Consider the following 23448-nt stretch of genomic DNA (forward strand, 5'->3'; position numbering starts at 1 on the left):
GGTAGGCTCTTATTTTGGTGGGATCCACACTCGTAGGCTCTTATTTTGGTGGGATCCACACTGGTAGGCTCTTATTTTGGAGGGATCCACACTGGTAGGCTCTTATTTTGGTGGGATCGAGACTCGTACGCTCTTATTTTGGTGGGATCCACACTCGTAGGCTCTTATTTTGGTGGGATCCACACTCGTAGGCTCTTATTTTGGAGGGATCCACACTCGTAGGCTCTTATTTTGGAGGGATCCACACTCATAGGCTCTTATTTTGGTGGGATCCACACTGGTAGGCTCTTATTTTGGTGGGATCCACACTGGTAGGCTCTTATTTTGGAGGGACCCACACTCCTAGGCTCTTATTTTGGTGGGATCCACACTGGTAGGCTCTTATTTTGGTGGGATCCACACTCCTAGGCTCTTATTTTGGTGGGATCCACACTCCTAAGCTCTTATTTTGGTGGGATCCACACTCCTAGGCTCTTATTTTGGTGGGGACTGAACCACAAAAGCCTCGCTGTTGCTATGGTAACAGGGTGGGGGGTCATGTGTTGCTATGGTAACAGGGTGGGGGGGGAAACATATAACTCTTGTTTTTTTTATTTTTTTTGGGACATTTAAAAATAAAAAAGGAAATAATTCTCACGTCGCTCCGGATTCATAAATAGGAAGTAAATTCCAAAACAGGAAGTGCAAGTGTCACACGGAGAGACGCCCAAGGCCCCGCCCACTTCTGTCAGCCAATGACCAGTGACATCATCAGCTGAAGAGTGACATCATCAGCAGCCGACCGATACGGTTATTGATCAGAACAGGGAGGGGTTTCCCATGATGCCTTTTGGTGGGATCCACACTCCTAGGCTCTTATTTTGGTGGGATCCACACTCCTAGGCTCTTATTTTGGTGGGAAACACACTCCTAGGCTCTTATTTTGGTGGGATCCACACTCGTAGGCTCTTATTTTGGTGGGATCCACACTCGTAGGCTCTTATTTTGGTGGGATCCACACTCCTAGGCTCTTATTTTGGTGGGATCCACACTCCTAGGCTCTTATTTTGGTGGGATCCACACTCCTAGGCTCTTATTTTGGAGGGATCCACACTCGTAGGCTCTTATTTTGGTGGGATCCACCTTTGTAGGCTCTTATTTTGGTGGGATCCACACTGGTAGGCTCTTATTTTGGTGGGATCCACACTGGTAGGCTCTTATTTTGGTGGGATCCACCTTTGTAGGCTCTTATTTTGGTGGGAAACACACTCCTAGGCTCTTATTTTGGTGGGATCCACACTCACAGGCTCTTATTTTGGTGGGATCCACACTCCTAGGCTCTTATTTTGGTGGGATCCACACTCCTAGGCTCTTATTTTGGTGGGATCCACACTCCTAGGCTCTTATTCTGGTGGGATCCACACTCCTAGGCTCTTATTTTGGTGGGATCCACACTCCTAGGCTCTTATTCTGGTGGGCTCCAGGTTTCCCATGATGCCTCGGGGGTCCAGGTGTGACGGGGGGGGGGGGGGGGGTCAGCTGGTCCAACCGGACCAGAATCTGCGTCTATTTACACGAGAGGAGAACCGGGCCGGTCCGGGCCCAAACACGTCCATAACCAACCCGGAACCAGAACAATCCGACCACAGTCCGGCGCGGCGGCGATGGTGTCACTCCGAGTCGGACTCCAGCGGCGCGGTCTCGTCCAGGACCGGGCCGACCAGCATGGCAGCGCGGCGCTGGTCCTGCAGGTCCAGACCCGGGCCCGTGTGCAGCGCGGCCGGGCCCAGCCCCAGGCCCAGCCCCGGGCCCGCCAGCATGGCGGCGCGGCGCTGCTCCTGCAGGTGCGCCTTCTTGTGGCGGGAGAAGCTGGACGAGTGCATGAAGGTCTTGCTGCAGGCCAGGCAGGTGTAGGTCTTGGTTCTGGCCGGGCCCCCAGCCGGAGCCCGGGCCCGGCCCGGGGGCCCCGCGGCGCCGGCCCGGTGGGTCTGCTGGTGCCGGCCCAGGCTGGAGGCGTGGCTGAACCTCTTCCCGCAGACGTTGCAGGCGTGGCGGCCGGCGCGGGCCGCCGCGGCGCCGCCGCCGTGCTGGTCCTGGTCCGGGTCCAGGTCCTGGTCCTGGTCCAGGTCCGGGTCCTCCTGGGCCCGGCGGCCCGGCCCGCCGCGGCGGCGCCGGTTCTTGTTGCACAGCGTGTAGAAGTTGGGCTTGTCGCGGGAGCAGAGCTTGAGCCGGATCTTCAGGTCGGACGACGCCTGAAGGTTCTCCTTCCCGGCCGTGTAGCCGCCGAGCAGCTGCTTCACGTGGCTCACCTAATATAATAAAAATATAATAAATATACAATTAATATACAATTAATATAGAAGGGTCAAGCAAGGCGATCAACGCTCAGACTTTAACGTTGGGGGAGCAAAGCCGTAAGCTGGATGTGATTCTTGAACAGAATCGCAGGCTGGCGGCGTCTTTGAGCTCATTGGCAAGATGGAGAAGACCTGTCTGTTTTGCAATATAATTGTTGATTTTATAATCTGGCCTTGACAGGGCGGTTTTGGCCGATCGCTCTGGTCACAATCTCCCTGGTGGAATGTACTGGTCACAATCTCCCTGGTGGAATGTACTGGTCACAATCTCCCTGGTGGAATGTACTGGTCACAATCTCTCTGGTGGAATGTACTGGTCACAATCTCCCTGGTGGAATGTACTGGTCACAATCTCCCTGGTGGAATGTACTGGTCACAATCTCCCTGGTGTACATTGTATTAATTACAGTGTAATTTAATTTAATTGTTGTGCAGGAAAGGGATATTTGTTTTATTTTATTCAAGAAGCATTTTTATTCTATATATGCAGGCAGTTTATTTTTATTTCATGTGTTTTATACATGTTGATATTGTGCAGACCTCTGTTAATAAAGGAACCTGTGTGACATTTGGCACGAGGCTTTGTATTAAAACTGACTGTTTTTTTAAGAAATGAAGCTAACAGAGATGCTAACAGAGATGCTAACAGAGATGCTAACAGAGATGCTAACAGAGATGCTAAGCTATAATGCTTTGGGGGAAACCCAAATTATGGCACAGAAAAAATATGGATATATATCGAGTATCAACATTCAGCTAGAAAATATGGAGATATGACTTTGGTCCATATCGCCCAGCCCTAGTACCGAGCCGTCTGATAACATCAAGGACATTGGCTGAGGAGCAGCTCTGAGCGAAGTTCACGGACTTACCGCTCACACACACTTGCTGATAACCACACCCCCCCTCAACTCAACGCCTTCCTTGGCCCCCCCCTCTTATCAGCCCCCCCAACAGTCTCCGGGTTTCGAGAGCCATGAAGTCGCGGCGATCACTTGGATGTGCCCCAACCCCCAGAAAATATCAGTAAATACCATTAGGGTGGAAGTATGTGATTTTGGACCCAGCCTCTCTCTCAAGGGGTCTGGTTGGTCGGTGCGCCGTCCGTGTGAAAGTCGTCCCGTAAGAAACGTTGCCAGGGGAAAAAACGAATGCGATTTAAAAGGGCCAAATCCACAAAAGGATTGCGCGGCTTTTGCTAATTCACAAAGCACCCGCAAAAGGGCGAATTGCACCACAAACTGCGCTGCCAAGCAAATAGTGTCATGGTGCGCCTGTGCCATTTACATGCATGTAAATTAGGTAATATTCATACATTCCTTTCTATGCAAATAAGCCTCATTGCAAAAAGCGTCTAATTCACAAAGGCCAGCGCTATTTGCCACACGCAAAAATAGTGGAGCAAATACCGTGTTTTGGAAGCGTGTATTAACTGCGCGCAAACTCACTCCTCACTCCCCATCTCTCTGTTTCTCTCTCTCTTCAATATCATTCAAGCCTGTGTGAGACTGAATGATATTAAGGGTGAAATCTACAGTCAGACATGACTGTAGACAGTCAGATCAAGTGGGGTTGTGGACTTATCTCAGATTTAAAAATAAAAATAACAGGACGGAGCTCAGGATTCATCCATACATAAGGGGCTGCTTTATTACAAACAATTCCACCATATAAACGTATAAATCTAGAATGTGTGTGTTTAACAGCTGACCTGTAGGTGTGTGTAGCAAAACACAGAACATGAATTACCGTCAGATCCTGATCTGATCCCGATCCGGTGTTAATGAAGTTACTGCAAAACTGTATGGGCGTGTTTGCGCCGGCATATCATTAGAGCAAAATCTTTTGTGAATAGGACCTTAAAGCGGGGCAAATTGCGAGCGCAAATGCGGCGCATTTCACAGCACTATTTGCGGGCGCATGGAATGGAATGGTGAGGTTGTTAGCAGTGCCTGCTCACCTGGTGCTTGTTGAGCTGCGTGGACGTGCGGAAGCTCATGTCGCACTGCGGGCAGGCGTAGAAGCGGTCGGCGCCGCCGCCCTGCAGCAGCGCCGCCGCGGCTACGTGGGCCACCGGGGCTACGTGGCCCGCCGGCTTCTTGGAGCGCTTGTTCCGGGCGGCGGGTTTGAGCGAGTGGCGCAGCGCGGCGGCGCTGAAGCCGGCGTCCTTCGGCAGGCCCTTGCCCTTCTTGTGGATGAGGCGGTGGCGCGACAGGCTGGAGCTGTGGTTGAACTCCTTACCGCAGATGTTGCACGGGTGGATGCGCCGCTTCCCGTGCAGCCGCAGGTGGCTGCCCAGCATCCTGGAAAAACCAGAGACAAGATCAACAAGCATCCTGGAAAAACCAGAGACAAGATCAACAAGCATCCTGGAAAAACCAAACAAGATTAACCAGCATCCTGGAAAAACCAAACAAGATTAACCAGCATCCTGGAAAAACCAGAGAAAACATCAACCAGCATCCTGGAAAAACCAAACAAGATTAACCAGCATCCTGGAAAAACCAAACAAGATCAACCACCATCCTGGAAAAACCAGAGACCAGATTAACCAGCATCCAAGTAATCCTTTTTTATTACTTGCGTATAAAGCCCAAAACGGCTCAGCTCTGCAGTATTTACAAGACCTGATAGAGCCTTATGTTCCTGGCAGAGCTCTCCGTTCTCAGAGTGCAGGTTTACTCGTAGTTCCTAGAGTATCTAAATGTAGATTTGGAGGGCGGGCGTTCTGCTATCAGGCACCATTACTATGGAACCAACTTCCAATCTGGGTTAAGGAGGCTGACACCACCTCCACCTTTAAAACTAAACTTAAAACCTTTCTGTTTAGTAAAGCCTATAGTTAGTGTTTAGTAAACCTCTAGCTGGTGTTGGTAAATCTCTAGGTAGTGTAAACTCTAGTGTGTTAGAGTCAGTAGTCATAGTTGCAGCTATAGAACAAGACTATAATAGTTAGTCTCAAATATAGCTTGGTGGTAGATATGCTGCTATAGGCCTATGCTGCAGGGGGGACCGACATGATCCACTGGGCGGTGCCTCTCACCTAGGGCTTTGCGATTAATCGATTTTAAATCTAAATCGGATTCATTAATCAAGACAATGTTAAAAAAAGGAAAATCGATTTTCCTTTTTTGCAGCTGCATTACAGACGGAGCTCAAGAAAATTATAAATGTTGTCACTTTACTAAACTCAAGGAGGATTTACAGGATCTTTCAATTGCACTTCATTCCCAATAGGGAAATTTGTTTGCTATTTTTCTTTAAAAATAAAGATAAAATATTTGAAACAATTTATTTCATTGTCTTTTGTAGTTTTACCAAAAAAAATCGAAAATCCGGTTTTCAGAGAAAAAAAATAAAATAAAAAAATCAGGATTTTATTTTTGTCCAAAATCGCCCAGCCCTACTCTCACCCTTCCTCTCTTCTCCATTTCCATTTTTATTTATTATAAATATCTCATAGCTATCATTTTTGTCCATCGTTCCTGTAGTTTCTTGTGTTTCCCCCTTTTTTCTCTTTTGTGCATGTTTGCAGGCCGGAGCCTCGGGAGCTGCTGCTGGCCTGCGGTCCCGGTCCCCCCCCCCACAGGTGACCCCGCCCCCCCGTCCTCACCTGCTGCCCTTGAAGCTGAGGCCGCAGTGCGGGCAGACGTAGCGGGCGTCGGGGTGGGGGGGCTCCAGGGCCCGGCTGGGGGCCGCCCCCGCCCCCCCCTTGCCGTGCGTCTGCTGGTGCCGGTACAGGCTGGACGCGTGGCTGTAGCTCTTCCCGCAGTAGCTGCAGCGGAACTGCCGCTCCTCGGGCTCGTAGTCTTCCTGGTCCGAGTCCGGGTCCAGGTGGGACCCCCCCGCCTCCACCAGCACCTCCTCCTCGTCCTCGTCATCCTCCTCCTCGTCCTCCTCCTCCTCCTCCTCCAGGTCCAGGTCCAGGTCCGAGTCCGTCTTGATCTCCACGCTCTGCTCCGTCACCTCGCAGGGGAACACCTCCTCGTAGGGCGTGAAGAAGGCCTCGCCCGCCTCCAGCTCGGCCGGCTCGTCCGAGTCCTTCTTCACGCAGGAGATGGTGAACTTGGAGCCGACCTCCGCCCACTTCACCACGTACTCGATGGGCTGCGTGTCCAGCTCCACCGTGATGAAGTCGGCGCCCAGGGCGTCCGACTCCGACACCACCAGCTCCGTGTCGGGGTCCTCCATCTGGATCAGCTGCTCCAGGGTCAGTGGGGGGTCGGCGGGGTCAACAGGGGCCGCAGGTCTGCTCCAGGTCTGTGGAGGAACGTTCAACACCGTCAGGTTCAACACGCACGGAAAACTCACGCACGCACGCACGAAAAAACGCACGCACGCACGAAAAAACGCACAAAAGAACGAAAACAGGGGCCGCAGGTCTGCTCCAGGTCTGTGGAGGAACGTTCAACACGGTCAGGTTCAACACGCACGAAAAACGCACGCACGCACGAAAAAACGCACAAAAGAACGAAAACAGGGGCCGCAGGTCTGCTCCAGGTCTGTGGAGGAACGTTCAACACCGTCAGGTTCAACACGCACGGAAAAACTCACGCACGTACGCACGAAAAAAAAATGCACGCATGAAAAAACGCACAAAAAAAACGCACTAAAAAAGGTTCAACACCGTCAGGTTCAACACGCACGAAAAACTCATGCACGCACGAAAAAACGCACGCACGAAAAAACGCACAAAAAAAACGCACGCACGCACGAAAAAACGCACGAAAGAACGAACGAAAAAAAACGCACAAAAAAAAGGTTCAACACCGTCAGGTTCAACACGCACGAAAAACTCATGCACGCACGAAAAAACGCACAAAAAAACGCACGCACGCACAAAAAAACGCACGAAAGAACGAACGAAAAAACGCACGAAAAAACTAACAAAAAAAAACGCACAAAAAAAAGGTTCAACACCGTCAGGTTCAACACGCACGAAAAACTCACGCACGCACGAAAAAAAAATGCACGCATGAAAAAACGCACAAAAAAACGCACTAAAAAAGGTTCAACACCGTCAGGTTCAACACGCACGAAAAACCGCACAAAAAAACGCACGCACGCACGAAAAAACGCACAAAAAAAACGCACGCACGCACGAAAAAACGCACGAAAGAACGAACGAAAAAACGCACGAAAAAACTAACAAAAAAAAACGCACAAAAAAAAGGTTCAACACCGTCAGGTTCAACACGCACGAAAAACTCACGCACGCACGAAAAAAAACCCGCACGTACGAAAAAACGCACAAAAAAAACGCACGAAAAAAAAACGCATGCACGAAAAGACGCACAAAAAAACGCACGCACGCACGAAAAAACGCACAAAAGAACGAACTAAAAAATGCACAAAAAAACTAACAAAAAAACGCACGAAAAAAGGTTCAACACCTGTAGTAAAGAAAGTAAGAATATTGCACATAATATTCTTTACTCATTCATGTGCATTAATTAAATACTCACCTGCTGGATCTACTGCTCTTACTTTTTAACAAATGGTGCTTTTTATTATTTTACCTCTTTTCTCATCATTTTATTTGTTATTTAAGCGTACTCTTAAATTAAATACTTTACAGTATTACAGTACAGTACGTTTTGACCGTATAGAAACATAATTCTCGTCAGTTGTGTGAAAAACGCACGAAGTTATGGATAGAATTGTCAAATTGGTTTGATTCACCGCACGAATCGGCACAGATTACTTTGTAATCCTGTATTTGACCTGGTCTTTGTACGTTTTGACCGTATAGAAACGTAATTATTTCCATTGTAAGAATGAGATGAACCTGCTGGATCTACTGCCCTCACTGACTAACAACTGCTGCTTTCTGTTATTCTACCTCTTTTATTATCATTTTATTTCATCTTATTTGTTACTTATGTTTTAATTGTGTCTTGCCGCTTTTAATGTTGATGTAAAGCTCTTTGAATTACCTTGTGTTGGATTGTGCTGTAATAAACCTGCCTTGCCTTTAACGCCCGCCGAACTCCGTTCAGAAATCTGCGGTTTTAATGTTCGGCGGCCCGGACGGAACCGAGGACCCGCCAGAACCGGACCAGCGTCTCCAGACCCACCAGGACGAGGGTTCGGCACCAAATAAACCGGTTTATTGCCCCTCACGTCCGGGACGAGGACATTTAGGAGAGTCCTAATGTCACTTCCGCGGTTGTGTCCAGCCGCGCATGCGCGGAGGAGGGCGCTGCTGCTGCTGCTGCGGTTAAACATCACATTCAGCGCGTTTATAACGTTTATAACTCCCTAACTCTCCCCTCACGCCTGCAGCCCGGGACTGACCAGTGCGTCTGCAGCAGCGCGGTAATCCGTGAGCTCCGGAGCACGGCGGGATGTTGCGGGCCGACGGCTGTCAGCGCAGCCGCACTCGGGGCTCGCTGGGCGGCCAGCGGCCGGACTCGAGCCCGGGGCTGCGGCGGGGCCTCCGGGGGGCACCGGGGGGGTCCGGGGGGAAACCGGGGCGGGACTCACCGGGTTCCGGGGCGGCTGGCCGGCCACAGCCGCAGAGATGTCCGCGGATCCGGGACAGTCAACAGGAAGCCGCTCCGGGTCCGAGACCAGATTAAATGGAAGGAGAGCGGAAGCTGCGGCGGAGGGAGGCGCCTTCACAATAAGAGCACGGCAGCACATGTGGGGTAAAAAAAAACAACAAAGACAAAATAACTCACCAGAAATGAATGATAAAAGATTTGAAGTAAAATATGCAGCTTTATTTTTATTTAAAACACAAACACAAAAAACAAATATGTCTGGAGCCGCAAAAAATGAAAAGTCTTAGAATGAAGGCAAATGGCGAACGGTGAAATGTTGAGGAAAAAAGCTGAAATGTTGAGAAAAAAGTCGAAGTGTTGAGAAAAAAGTCAAAATGTCAAGAAAAAAGTCAAAATGTCAAGAAAAAAGTCAAAATGTCAAGAAAAAAGTCAAAATTTTGAGAAAAAAGTTGAAATGTCGAGAAAAAAGTCGAAATGTCGAGAGAAAAGTCGAAATTTTGAGAAAAAAGTCGAAATGTCGAGAGAAAAAAAGTCGAAATTTTGAGAAAAAAGTCGAAATGTCGAGAAAATAGTCAAAATGTTGAGAAAAAAGTCAAAATGTCGAGAAAAAAGTCGAAGTGTCGAGAAAAAAATCGAAGTGTTGAGAAAAAAGTCAAAATTTTGAGAAAAAAGTCGAAATGTCGAGAAAAAAGTCAAAATTTTGAGAAAAAAGTCGAAATGTCGAGATTAAAAAGGAAAGGAAAAAGGAAGAAAAAAAGAGAAAAAAAGGAAAAAAAGAAAAAAAAGAAAAAAAGAAGAAAAAAAAAGAAGAAAAAAAGGAAAAAAAAGGTCAAACATTTTTGAAGAAGCTCCAGGAGCCACCAGGGCGGCGCTAAAGAGCCGCCCTGGTGGCTCTAGAGCCGCGGGTTCAGACCCTGATCTAGATCCTTGTGTATTTTGTCAGACAGAAAACTAAACAATTGAACACATTTCTTGTTCGGTCACAAAGCTTTTTTAGCAAGATGTTTATTCTGGTTAAATATTGGGATCAACAACTGTTTGTTTAGTTTCAGGTGATGATTTATATGACGGTCTGTCAAAGAAGGAAAACATCATTCTCATTATGGGAAAATATCATATACATAAAAATAAATGGAAAAACAGCAAACCCTCCATAGTCTGTTCTAAAAATGAAATAAAAAATGATATAACATCCATAAAGGTAATATCAGAAGAAAATCAGTCTATAAATGATTTATATGAAACCATGTTAGAGTCTCTTGCTCTTTAAGTTACAATCTTGCTACGCTTAAGCACTTTTGTGGAAATGATTATTTTATTTTTTATTTTATTTTATCTTTTTTTTCTCCTGTTTTCTTGTCCTGTTACTACGGTGGCCGACGAGGGTCAAACGCTGCAACGGCCTAACGCGTCTCAGTTCAGGAAAACGGCTTCAAGTACAGAAACCATTCAAATTCACAAAATCAAAACCAGGAACAAAATAGGAACGTGCTGCAGAAAACAAAGACAAATGCAGCATCAGACGCTGCAAATAGAGAAACGATGCAAAGCACAAAACCATATAAAACCAGAAACATGTTCAACAGAAAAACGCTTCATAACCGGTCACCAAACCTGCAGGGGGCGCTCTCTCTCGGTGTAACAGCTCAGTGGACACACGGATGTAGAGAGACCGAACAGCTGACTGAACCACCGTGTTTACGTCCAGCAGCTGAACTAGCCTCCTATGCTAGCAGCTGAACTAGCCTCCTATGCTAGCAGCTGAACTAGCCTCCTATGCTAGCAGCTGAACTAGCCTCCTATGCTAGCAGCTGAACTAGCCTCCTATGCTAGCAGCTGAACTAGCCTCCTATGCTAGCAGCTGAACTAGCCTCCTATGCTAGCAGCTGAACTAGCCTCCCATGCTAGCAACTGAACTAGCCTGCTATGCTAGCAACTGAACTAGCCTCCTATGCTAGCAGCTGAACTAGCCTGCTATGCTACCAACTGAACTAGCCTCCTATGCTAGCAGCTGAACTAGCCTCCTATGCTAGCAGCTGAACTAGCCTCCTATGCTAGCAGCTGAACTAGCCTCCCATGCTAGCAACTGAACTAGCCTGCTATGCTAGCAACTGAACTAGCCTCCTATGCTAGCAGCTGAACTAGCCTCCTATGCTAGCAACTGAACTAGCCTCCTATGCTAGCAACTGAACTAGCCTCCTATGCTAGCAGCTGAACTAGCCTCCTATGCTGGCAGCTGAACTAGCCTTCTATGCTAGCAACTGAACTAGCCTGCTATGCTAGCAGCTGAACTAGCCTCCTATGCTAGCAGCTGAACTAGCCTCCTATGCTAGCAGCTGAACTAGCCTCCTATGCTAGCAACTGAACTAGCCTCCTATGCTAGCAGCTGAACTAGCCTGCTATGCTAGCAGCTGAACTAGCCTCCTATGCTAGCAGCTGAACTAGCCTCCTATGCTAGCAGCTGAACTAGCTTCCTGAACGATAGCGCTAAAACGTCAGATTTTCAGATTATGAAGCTCAAGAATGAGATCAAGTCATATTTAGGGAGAAACAACCTTTCATTAACTGTATTTGGCCTAAAATCAATTTTTAGCAGGTAAAAAGACCCATTTTCAGGAGAGAAATCAGATTCTGGCAGGAAATCAATTTTTTTTTTCTTTTTTTTTAACAAATGGGGTAGAATATTTATTTTGTTCACATTGGCCTCGATACAGAACTTTTTTTTTTATTATTATTTTTTTTAGAAACTTTATTGAAAGTCAGAAGTCACAATTAGTGAAAACACATTCATGTGTTCCCAAGGCAGGTAGTAATGTACATGTGCAATTACAACAGTAATAATACACAACTATTAAACAAATGTAGTACATATAATGACGTTATTAATAGAGAAGATACAATAGCTGAGTGAATTGAGCATGACGAATAAAACAGCATTATAGTAATATATATATTATATATATATATATATATATAATATATATATTAGAAATCCAGAGAGAGTAACAAGGGAACATAAAACTGACCCTAATGTGACATATTCTAAAATGCTTTAACATAAAATAAAATAAATAATAAACAGACATAATGAAATAAAAGGAACTTATATAAATAAGTAATTAAATTAGTAAAGTAATTAAACTAGTAAGGAAAAAAATCAGCTTTTATAAGGGGGAATTCAGACTGATTTTATTCAGTTCAGTAGGAAAATTCTTTAAGAGATCATATAAAGTTCGTGCCTTAATTGTTGTTATAAGTTTTAGAGATTTCAAATACATTTTAAATTTGTTCATAAATACACAACATTTGGGGGTGATTTTTACGACGGAGTATTAGGGCCAAACTAAGACAAAAAATAAAAAATAAAGTCATAATAATATGAGAATATGGTCATAATATTACGAGAATAAAGTCCTAATATTACGAGAATAAAGTTGTAATATTACGACTTTATTCTCATAATATTACGACTTTATTCTCGTAATATTACGACTTTATTCTCATAATATTACGACTTTATTCTCGTAATTTTACGACTTTATTCTCGTAATATTACAACTTTATTCTCATAATATTACGACTTTATTCTCATAAATTACGACTTTATTCTCATAATATTACGACTTTATTCTCATAAATTACGACTTTATTCTCATAATATTACGACTTTATTCTCGCAACATTATGACTTTATTCTCATAATATTATGACTTTATTCTCGTAATTTCCCCTAATACTCCGTCGTAGATTTTAGTATCCTATTCTTGTGGATAAAACATGTTTTCCAAGCAGAGGATTACGTTGCAACAGAGTTCATCATTTTTGTTTTTCAAGATCGTACCAAAAGTGACATTATCTTTAGAAATAGAGGATGGAACGATGCAATTTTCCGTTTAATAAATCTGTGAAGATTATTCCAGAATGTTTGTATTTTATCACAAGAGAAGAAAATATGGTCCGTAGTTTCAATTTCATTTTCACAAAATGTGCACATATTGTCATCGATATTAAAGCGTAATCTAAGTAATTCTTTAGAAGGATAAATGTTGTTCATCATTTTAAAGTGCGTTTCTTTCGTTTTGGGGGGTATAGGAAATGTTAGGTACATTGTTCTTAATTTATCAATTGATTTTTTATCAAATTTATGTACTATATCATTTTTGTTTTGTTTGTTGGGAACAAAGTTCCACTTAGGCAGTTTCTAATGAATTTAGAGGCAATCAAAGTCAATAACTTTCAGGCCGCCATCTTTGATTTCCTTAATCATGTAGGAAATCACTTTTTGACAGAACAGCGGCAGCGCGGTTCATCCCCAGGCGGCACGCAGCCGCGTGCGCTGCGCGTGCGGTGCCGCGCCGCCTGGGCATGAACCGCGATGCCGCACGCGGCACCGCTCTTCCCCCCGCTTCCCGCCCCGCCTGAACCCGCACCTGAACCCGCACCTGTTCCGGGCCCGGTACTCACGGTGCGGCCGCGGCTCCCGGCCCGGTGGGGACGAGGTCCGGAGGTTCCGAGCACGGTTCCTGGTGTCAGACGCGGCTCTGCGGCACAGAGGCGGCGGCGGGGCCGGCGCGGCCGCTGATTGGCTGAGCGGCTGCGCAGCCCGGCGCTGATTGGCTGCCAGACCCGGAAGCTGAATCCTGCCGTCAACTGTCGCGAGCTGTCGCAGCTTCAGGTAAATAATGTCTAAATGAACACATTTAAGTCTGTTTTTGTACGTTTTTGTAAGTTTCTTGTTCTTTTCTGAGTTTGTCACTTTAGTTAATAAAGTTCATATTAAAAAAGTATGTTTTTAAAGTCTGCAGCCTTTGTGTTTTCAATGAAATGTATTATTTATCTATCTATCTATCTATCTATCTATCTATCTATCTATCTATCTATCTATCTATCTATCTATCTATCTATCTATCTATCTATCTATCTATCTATCTATCTATCTATCTATCTATCTATCTATCTATACACACACACACATATATATATATATATATATATATATATATATATATATATATATATATATATATATATATATACAGTATATTCAGATTCAGATTCAGAAAACTTTATTCATCCCCGAGGGGCAATTGCAGGACAACTGAGCAGCAAGACGTTGAAAATATCAAATAGAACAAGAAATAAAATAGAATAAAATGAACAGGGCATGTCTCCTTATGTACAAAAATATATAAATATAAGAATGTCAAAAAAATCTACAGCAGAGTGACTGCAGTGGTATAAGTAAAAATATAAAGTATAAAGTGTCAGTGCAAAGTGTCGACAGTGGATGTAAACAGTCCAACGGGAGTATAGAGTAGTCTGGGGGGGAAGGAGTTTAGCAGCTGGAATTAAAAAGCAGGGTAGCTTTGGGGACAAAAGTGTCTCTCCTCCTCTCAGTCCTGCAGGCGACGCAGCGCAGGCGCCTCCTGGAGGGGAGACACTGGAATGCAGGGTGGAGTATGTGGGAGGGTCCTTCATGATTTTATCTGCCTGGCTGAGGGCCTGCTGGTTGAAAACCACAGACAGAGTTCTGACCGGCAGGCCGATGATTTTAGAGCACAGTGATGCTCTGCAGTCTGTTCCTGTTCTGGTGCTGAGGGAGTTGAACCTGCAGGTCATGGAGAAGCTGAGGGAGAGGAACCAGCAGGAGAAGCTGAGGGAGTGGAACCAGCAGGTCATGGAGAAGCTGAGGGAGAGGAACCAAAAAAAGTACGAAAAAGTGTACGAAAAAACGCATGAAAAAACGTACGAAAAAGCGTACGAAAAAACGGACAAAAAAAACGTACAAAAAAACGCACGAAAAAACGCACGAAAAAACGTTTGAAAAACGTACGAAAAAACGCACGAAAAAACGCACGGACCTGGTCCTGGTCCAGGATGGTGGATGGTGGTGGTGACTGCAGCAGCCAGATCGATGCCGATACAGATACTAAATATCGGATTGGTGCATCCCTAATAGTGATGTTTATTTATCCATGAAATTAACATTTATTGTATTGTTTATAATCCTTGGTGGGATTAAAAGAGAGTTTGCTGGATAGATTAACCTGGATAATGATTGAATTTTGGGTAACAATGTTCTACCAAACAACGTTCAGCCCAGACATCCTTTTGTCTGTCTCTGTTATTGTAACCCTGTAATTGTGTTTGTTTGGCTGTTTCTGTATTTGAGCTCTCTGGAATTCTCTGGAAGAGAAATGTATAATATACTTCTCAATAAACCAATGAAACTGAAGGAATTGTCCATTTTCATCCATTAGATCAACAACAAATAAGATATTTTTCTGAAACCATTGTTGTTTAAATAAGGTTTTATTGATTGTAATGGTCCTGTTATTCCACCAGGGGGCAGCATGTGCTGTGACATTGTGTGTAAATATCATTTTCCAGGACTGCAGAATGAGTTTATGGAAGTTTGATTCAGGTCCGGAGGTTGCAGACGAGAACACGATGAAATGTTCAGGACAGGAAGTGACAGGAAGAGCAGAGAAACATAAAAAAGAAGTCAAACATAAATATAATCATCCTCTTATAAATCTGTTTTTAATCTCTCTTTCTCTCTTCTGCTCCTCCCTCTCCTTTTTGCATTTGGACTTTAACTGTTTTAGGTTAAACTGGGATATTGTGATATTGTTGCACTGACTAGTGAATGAAGTGAACAGAATCAGTTAAACTGCGTTTATCAGATATTTCTGCTCTCTAACTGCTGCTCGCTGTCCGTGGTGCTGAAAACGGATGCGTAAAGACGCGTTGACTGAATTGATCAACTCGTTGTTAAAGTGCAGTGTTCATAGTTAGCAGGATGTGAGTGAGGCTGAATTATTTTTTTTTTTAATATCTTTTTATTTCACAATAATTTTCACAATTCACATTTTCACATGCATGATTTCTATTCTACCCACATTCCTCCCCTCCCCATAATTACCCTAGGGAAAAAAACATACATTAAGGGAGAACAAAATTAAATAAATATTTAAAAAAATAAATAAATAAATACATTAAAAAAATATATAATAGCAGCAACAGCGATATCAAACTATATATATCTATATAACTATATAAATCTATATAAATCTATATATATATATATATATATATATAAATATATATATATATATATATATATATATATATATATATATATATATATATATATATATATATATATATATATATATATATATATATATATATATATATATATATATATATATATCCATACATACATACATACATACATACATACATACATACATACATACATACATACAAACATACATATAAGGCACAAGTTCGAAAATAAAGATACTCATTGGTCCTTTGGAAAAATTATCCAGTTTTGAAAATAATGGAAACCAAAATTCTTGAAAAATATGACCACGGTTGTATTTTTCTAAAGTTAATTTTTCCAATGGTAAAAAAACTGAAATTTGATCCAAAAAAAACTTGAAAGTTGGAGGGGAATCATCTTTCCAAAGTAAAAGTATGTGATCATAATTAATATGCTGCTTTTTTTCCGGTCTAACTGAAGATCCAGTGTGTCATTTAATAAATACAAACTGGAGCTTAACTCAAAATTAATTTCTAATACTGATTGTGTGAAGGAATGAATTGATTTCCAGAAACTTATTAAAAGATCACATTCCCAAAACATATGTACAAATGTTCCATCGATTCTTTTACATCTTGGACATTTTGAAGAGATATCCTTTGAAATTTTGTGCATTTTAATTGGAGTTAAATAAAGTTTGTGAATAAATTTAAAATTAGCCTCTTTAATTTTATTACTAGTAAAAGGAAAATGTATATTTTCACGTATATTTAACCAAGTATTTTCTTCAAAGACCATCCCCAACTCCTTCTCCCATATCTTCACTAAAGTTTGGAAAGATGACAAACCTCCTTGTGATAAAATATTATAAAACTCACTGATCTTTCCTTTAATTGTGTCTGAAGTTATAAATATGTCCTCTATTTCAGATAATCCAAGTCGAATTTTATTAGCTTTGATAAGTGATTGAACAATGCTCCGTATTTGTAAATATTTAAAAAAGTGTTTGTCAGGGATGTTGTATTCTGATTTTAAGTCAATGAATGATTTTAATTGCATGTTCAAATTAAATAAATCCTTAAACTGTAAACCAGAGTTTTCCCATTCACCTATGTTGATATGCTTAATATTCAGATCTGGATTTTGATAAATAGTGGAATGTATTGAAGTACAGGTGGTAATACTGTTTTTTTTTTCCTACAATCTCTCCATGCTAACAGGGTATTAAAAACAGAGAAACATTTGTCTATGTTTTTTATTTTTTCAAACTTATTCATAAATATAAGAGAGACCAGTGGCAGGGGTTCGAAAAACTTTGCCTCCATTTGGACCCACCGAGACTCGTGTCTCCCCAATGCCCAAGATACCAGATTCCTTAACTGGGCTGCCCAAAAATAATATTGGAGATTGGGGAGGCCAAGACCTCCCATGGATTCTGGTTTCAGTAGACTGATCCTAGGGTTTTTATTGCCCCAAATGCCGCTATTTAATGGTTTAAAGAACTCCACAGATAAAAAGCATGGTAACATCTGGAAAAGAAAAATAAATCTTGGTAGAACATTCATTTTAATAGTGTTTATGCGCCCTAATAGTGACAGTGGAAGAGAAGACCATGTTAACAGGTCTGATTTTATCTTGTGCACAATTGGGGTGTAATTTTCTTAAAACAGATTATCTAATTTGGGAGTAATATGTATACCCAAATATTTAAAGCCCCCTGGTGTCCAATGAAAGGGACAAGATGTAAGCATTTCTTCTGTTGGTGTCATGTGTAAGAGAACAGCATTAGATTTACTGAAATTGATCTTATAACCTGAGTAACTTCCAAACTGTTTAATTGTGTTTTGCAAGTGTGATATTGATTTCTCTGGGTCCGTGATGTATAAAAAAATATCATCTGCATAAAAGGAAATTTTATGTTCGTTATTATCGACCTTTAAACCCTGAATACTTATGTTGTCTCTTACACTTGCCGCCAAAGGTTTGATCACCATTGCAAAAAGCAAAGGTGACAAAGGACAGCCCTGCCTTGTCCCTTTAGATAAAGAAAAAAGGTCAGAGCACCTGCCATTGGTTATTACTGCAGCTTTTGGACAATTATAAATCATTTTAATCCACTCAATGAAATTAACACCCAAATCAAATTTATATAAAACAGAAAAAATAAATTTCCACTCAACTCTGTCAAAAGCCTTCTCTGCATCTAATGAAAGAAGAAGAGAAGGCTCCTGAGGCTGAATTTTAAAAAGTTCACATTTTCCTGACCACACAGATCAGCTACAGAGACTTCTGGGACTCGTCACGTTGCCATGCCTGAGCTTTGACTGAATTGACGCCACTGTCTCCATCATGATTAATTTTTATTGCTTCTTCTGTTCACTTGCACATTGGAACTCAGAGTTTACTTGACCCTTGCTCTCAGGCTTCACGCCCATTAAAAGTCAAACATTTACTACATCTACTGTCCCAACGTGCACTCAGTTCCCATCACGCTGACGGGGAAGTGACCCGTCTTGGGAGGTTTCCTACGTTCCCAGACTCCACCCTGACGAGTGAAACTGGACCGCAGAACCTCTGGTACCGAACCTCTGGTACTGAACATCTGGTACCGAACCTCTGGTACTGAACCTCTGGTACCGAACCTCTGGTACCGAACCTCTGGTACCAAACCTCTGGTACCGAACCTCTGGTACCGAACCTCTGGTACCGGTACTGAACCTCTGGTACCGAACCTCTGGTACCGAACCTCTGGTACCGAACCTCTGGTACCGAACCCCTGGTACCGAACCTCTGGTACCGAACCTCTGGTACCGAACCTCTGGTACCGAACCTCTGGTACTGAACCTCTGGTACTGAACCTCTGGTACCGGTACCGAACCTCTGGTACTGAACCTCTGGTACCGAACCTCTGGTACTGAACCTCTGGTACTGAACCTCTGGTACTGAACCTCTGGTACTGAACCTCTGGTACCGAACCTCTGGTACCGTCCAGCAGCTTCTTCCAGCAGAACATGTTCCTGCAGCGGCTCCTGCTCCCAACACGGGTCCATTTAACTCACATTCAACTGTTTTAATTCACTTATTTCACCTTTATCTACCAGGAAAACAGGATTGTGGAGATTTAAAGCCTCTTAAGACCAGAACTAGAGCAGTAAAATCAGTAAAGACACATTTAAATCCAGAAATATGATCTGTTGTGAACATGAACTCTGTACTTTGGGATGTTTCAGGAGGAAAATGCCTCACTTTTACTTGAATATTAGATTCATGTTTTCTCCCTCAGATCTGAGTCAAATCGTGGAATGAAGACTGAAGGAAACACTTTGTTAGAACATCAGAAGTTTTATTTCTCACTAAATAACCCGATTTTTAAACATGAAACATGGTCAACAGATTTGGACATCACCAACATGTGATGTGCAGTAGAGGTGGGTGCAATTCATCGATGTGTCGATGCATCGCGTGACGATTTGGAATCGATTAATTAAAAAAAAAAAAAAATTTGCATTTTTTTTTTAAGTTATCCTATCCAGATTCCAGACTGAATAAGCTGCTGAATCATTTCATTTTCAAGAATGCACATTTCTTATTGTTCACTTGAAATATGGCAGATATGTTTACACTAAATACATTTGATGGAAGTACATATCATATACACTTGAATTAATGAACTCATTAAATCCAGGGCTTGACCGTTTTCAGTGTTTTCCACCAATAGAGGGCGCTCTCATGCAAGTGCAGCTTTCCCTGGTCAAAGTTAAGGAAGTCAAAGAGACAATGTTTACATAGTCATAAAATAAAATACATGTCAAATGTTCAAAAAACCTTGTTATTTACTTAATGAGTGTTGTTAGAGGAACTGAGTTCATTGATTGGATATTTATTTACAAATGTAGCCACAGATGAAGACAAAATCAATCTTGGATGGAAAAAAAGCATTAAAAATCACAATAATCCAAGAATCGTGGCACCAATAATCAAATCGAATCGACAATCGTTATAATCGAAGAATCGAAGAATGGAAGCTCCAATAATCGAAATCGAATGGAATCGTGAGGTTCCCTTGTTTGCACACCCCTGATGTGCAGATCTAGTCTGGTCCTGCAGCTGCAGCGACGACTACCGGCCCCAACACTCTCACACCAACTACAGGCTTCACTCAACCGTTTGCTGCGTTGCTGCTGTCACTAACATCTCTGGAATCATTTACTTTGTTCTCATGGCTGGAAAATAGTTTTATCTTTAGAAAACAGGAACCTTTGGTTTGCTAATGAAGAATGCAGACGTGATATCAGAGATGAAGAAGGTCTGGTGGCTCGTCTGTTGGAGTCCATGAAGAGGAAGAAAAGAGAAATACAACATAGAAACACATCCAAACTAACAGTTAACATCAATTACAACACAGGCTTATTTCTATGTTTTTATAATGAAATAGAAGATGTTAATATTCTTCATATTTCCCAGGTGAAACTACACAAGAACAACTTCCACCTCCGAAAGAGGAAATAACAACAAAACATCAACTTATAGAACAAAAACGTCCCTCCATCCATCAGAGTTTGAGACGATCGTCTCTGAGAAGAAAATAAAATCAATAAAAACATGAAGAGGAAACTCGTTTATCTTCATGACTTATTTGAGTTTACAGAACTCAGCTGAGGCTCCAGTACCGGAGTAAATCCAGACTCCAGCGTGTAGCGGCCGAGTGAAGGAGGTCTGGACTCTGTGGAGGAGGGTCGTGGTTCCAGAGACGCTGTAGAAGGACAGAACTCCTGCTCTGTGATCCAGGTAAACTCCTATTCTGGAGCTCCAAGGACCTGAGACGGAGGTTAGGATGCTGTTGTACCTGAATACATAACTGCCTGAGGAACAACCTAGTGACCAAGATTTATCATTAAATCCAAATCTACTTTCCCACCCTGATCTGCTGATATTCTTGTATGAAACTGCTACAAAAACTAAACCTGCTGTTTCCACCTCCCAGTAATGACGTCCAGTCAGACTCTCTCTACTCAGAACCTGATAATAATGACCAGTGAATCTGTCTGGATGATCAGAATAAGACTGAGGTTGGTCCACCCGAGTCACCTTTCTGTTCTGCTCTGACAGTAACATCCGTTTGTGTACTGTGTTTGGATCCAGAGTGATTTCACATGAATACTTCAAGAATCCAGCTCTGCTCGTTGGGTCTTTGGGCAGTAAAACATCCACATCAGTGACGGCCAGTGAGACATTTGTCCACGTTTCTCCCAGGATGTCCTGTAGTCGACCTCTGACCTCTGACACAGCTGCTGTCACGTCCTGAAAGTAGCTGAGAGGGCGGATGCTGATGCTGGAGGAGTGTGTGAGAGCACGGATGCTGATGCTGGAGGAGTGTGTGGACTCACTGAGTGGTGGCAGTGATTGGCAGCTGTGGAGGAACTGGTTGTGGTCCTCGGTGTCTGAGAGCTGCTTCATCTCAGCGTCTCTCCTCTTCAGGTCCCTGATCTCCTGCTGCAGCTTCTCCTCCAGCTCTCTGACTCTCCCCACTTCAGTTTCCTGCTGGGATCTGATCTGCTGCTTCACCTCAGAGCTTCTCTTCTGGAGAAGAGAGATCAGCTCAGTGAACATCTCCTCACTGTCCTCCACTGTTTTATCAGCAGACTGATCGATGGCCTCCACCTCCCGCTGAAGCAGCTTCACATCTTTCTCTCTGTCCTGGATCTGCTGCTGGATTTGTTGTCGTCTCACCTCCATCTCTTTCTGCCTCTCCTTCCTTTCTGCTGCAGCCGAGACCGTGTCATGGCCTTTATGTTCATCCACAGAGCAGAGATAACAGATACACTTCTGATCAGTACGACAGAACATCTTCCTCACCTCAGCGTGAAGGGGGCAGATGTTGTCCTGCAGGTTCTTGGAGGGATCCACCAGCTGGTGTTTCTTTAGTGGAGCCGCATCACGATGAGGTTGAAGGTGTTTCTGGCAGTAAGAGGCCAGACAGACCAAACAGGACTTGACAGCTTTCAGTTTCCTCCCAGAGCAGACATCACAGGCCACGTCTTCAGGTCCAGCATAGCAGTGATCAGCAGGAGCAGCTTGGACTCCCGTCTTCTTCAGCTGCTCCACTAAAGCAGCAAACATGGTGTTTTTAACCAGCGCAGGCCTCGGGATAAATATCTCTCTACACTGAGGACAGCTGGGGAATTTCTTCTCTCCTTCATCCCAGTAGGTTTTAATACAGTTCATACAGTAACTGTGTCCACAGGGAATAGTCACCGGATCCTTTAAAAGCTCCAAACAGATGGAACAAGAAAAGGTTTCCTGGTCCTGATCTCCTTTCTGCGCCATTTCTCCTCTCGATAACTGAGACTGAGACAGTTTTACTAACTCGTCTGAGTTCTGATCTACAAATCAGGTGTGCAGAGAACGAAGGCTGTCAGCTCTGTGTTCAGCTGTTGTTCAGACCCGTCTTATAGCTGCAGGTCTGCAGGGAGGGGACCAGGAAACCTGCTCAGACTGGATCTGCCGGTTTATGAGGCTCAGAGTCCAGCAGGATAAGATGTCTGAGATAAAAAACCCTTGACCTCTTTCAGAACAGGAAACGTTCCTGTTTCAAACTACTATCAGTGTCACGTTCCAGGTTTCCAGGTTGTTTTAACCAGGGGTGAAAGTAGATTCAAGTTCTTGCTGGTTCTACGACCCCAACCTTGTTCTCCTCCCACCACCAACTTCTTCATCCCTGAACACGCATTCAACCTTTTAACGCCTGTATGGTGTAGAAATTAGAAACACTTGACACTGTGTAGGCCTATAGCAAATTATTTATATAAATGGTGTAAATAAAGGCCAGTCCGGACCAAGGATTGTCAAAGAATAATTTGTTAATGTTGACAAAACTTTCAAAATCATAAGAATTTCTTTTGTTTCAAATTAGAATAAATTTACAGTTAAATTTATCAGCAGCTGAACAGTTAACAAGTCTCTATCTTTGATTTTTCAGAACATTGGGCACATAAATGAAAGAAGAGTAAAAAATGAGTAAAATGTCTCAAAATGTCTCTTACAATGTGTGCATTGAAATTGTTGAATAGAATGATTATAAGCATACTGAATATAACTAAATTGATTATAACCACACTGAATATGTAAACTGCATATGCTGATTAACTAAATGTGTCTATGTGTTAAAACTTGATGTGAGTGTATTCTGACTTGTCTCTGAAAGAAGCATTCTGTACCAGGCACAAGATAAGAGGGATCACCCTCCCCCTTTGAGAAAGCAATAAAACCTGGTCTCACACAGAGTGGTCAGAACTCAGCAGGACGTTGACGGGGCCGGCGGCGGAGTCTGTCTTCGGCTGAGTCTCCCTCTGCAGAGCTCTATTAAACTCTATCCCAGTCTTCTGTCCTTCTTTAATTCTCTAGCTCGATCAACGGATTCGGGGTGACCGAGGTTCGATCACAACAATTTGGGGGCTCGTCCGGGATCGAGCAAAGGTGATTCGGACAAAACAGCTGGGTACGAACAGACCAAGGACACGGGCCGGCACAGACAAGGTAAGCAGACCCTTTTATC

The 23448-nt window shown here is 43.3% G+C and overlaps 2 protein-coding genes across 2 annotated transcripts; both read right to left on the reverse strand.

The window, feature by feature from the left end:
• Positions 1 to 581: 581 nt before the first annotated feature.
• On the reverse strand, positions 582 to 18906 carry LOC133464063 (zinc finger and SCAN domain-containing protein 12). The gene is made up of 7 exons (XM_061746030.1): positions 18356 to 18906; positions 14282 to 14528; positions 13307 to 13459; positions 8823 to 8954; positions 5950 to 6596; positions 4297 to 4639; positions 582 to 2288 (listed from the first exon to the last, which is right to left on the reverse strand). Exons 1-7 carry the CDS (start codon positions 18904 to 18906, stop codon positions 1650 to 1652), a joined length of 2712 nt encoding a protein of 903 aa, XP_061602014.1. The 3' UTR covers positions 582 to 1649.
• A 320-nt stretch (positions 18907 to 19226) lies between these two features.
• On the reverse strand, positions 19227 to 22313 carry LOC133463442 (E3 ubiquitin/ISG15 ligase TRIM25-like). Its single transcript, XM_061744985.1, has one exon. It carries the CDS (start codon positions 22218 to 22220, stop codon positions 20526 to 20528), a length of 1695 nt encoding a protein of 564 aa, XP_061600969.1. The 5' UTR covers positions 22221 to 22313; the 3' UTR covers positions 19227 to 20525.
• Positions 22314 to 23448: the final 1135 nt, after the last annotated feature.

This window comes from Cololabis saira, chromosome 17, assembly GCF_033807715.1.
Source record: "Cololabis saira isolate AMF1-May2022 chromosome 17, fColSai1.1, whole genome shotgun sequence".
Classification (NCBI taxonomy): Eukaryota; Metazoa; Chordata; class Actinopteri; order Beloniformes; family Belonidae; genus Cololabis; species Cololabis saira.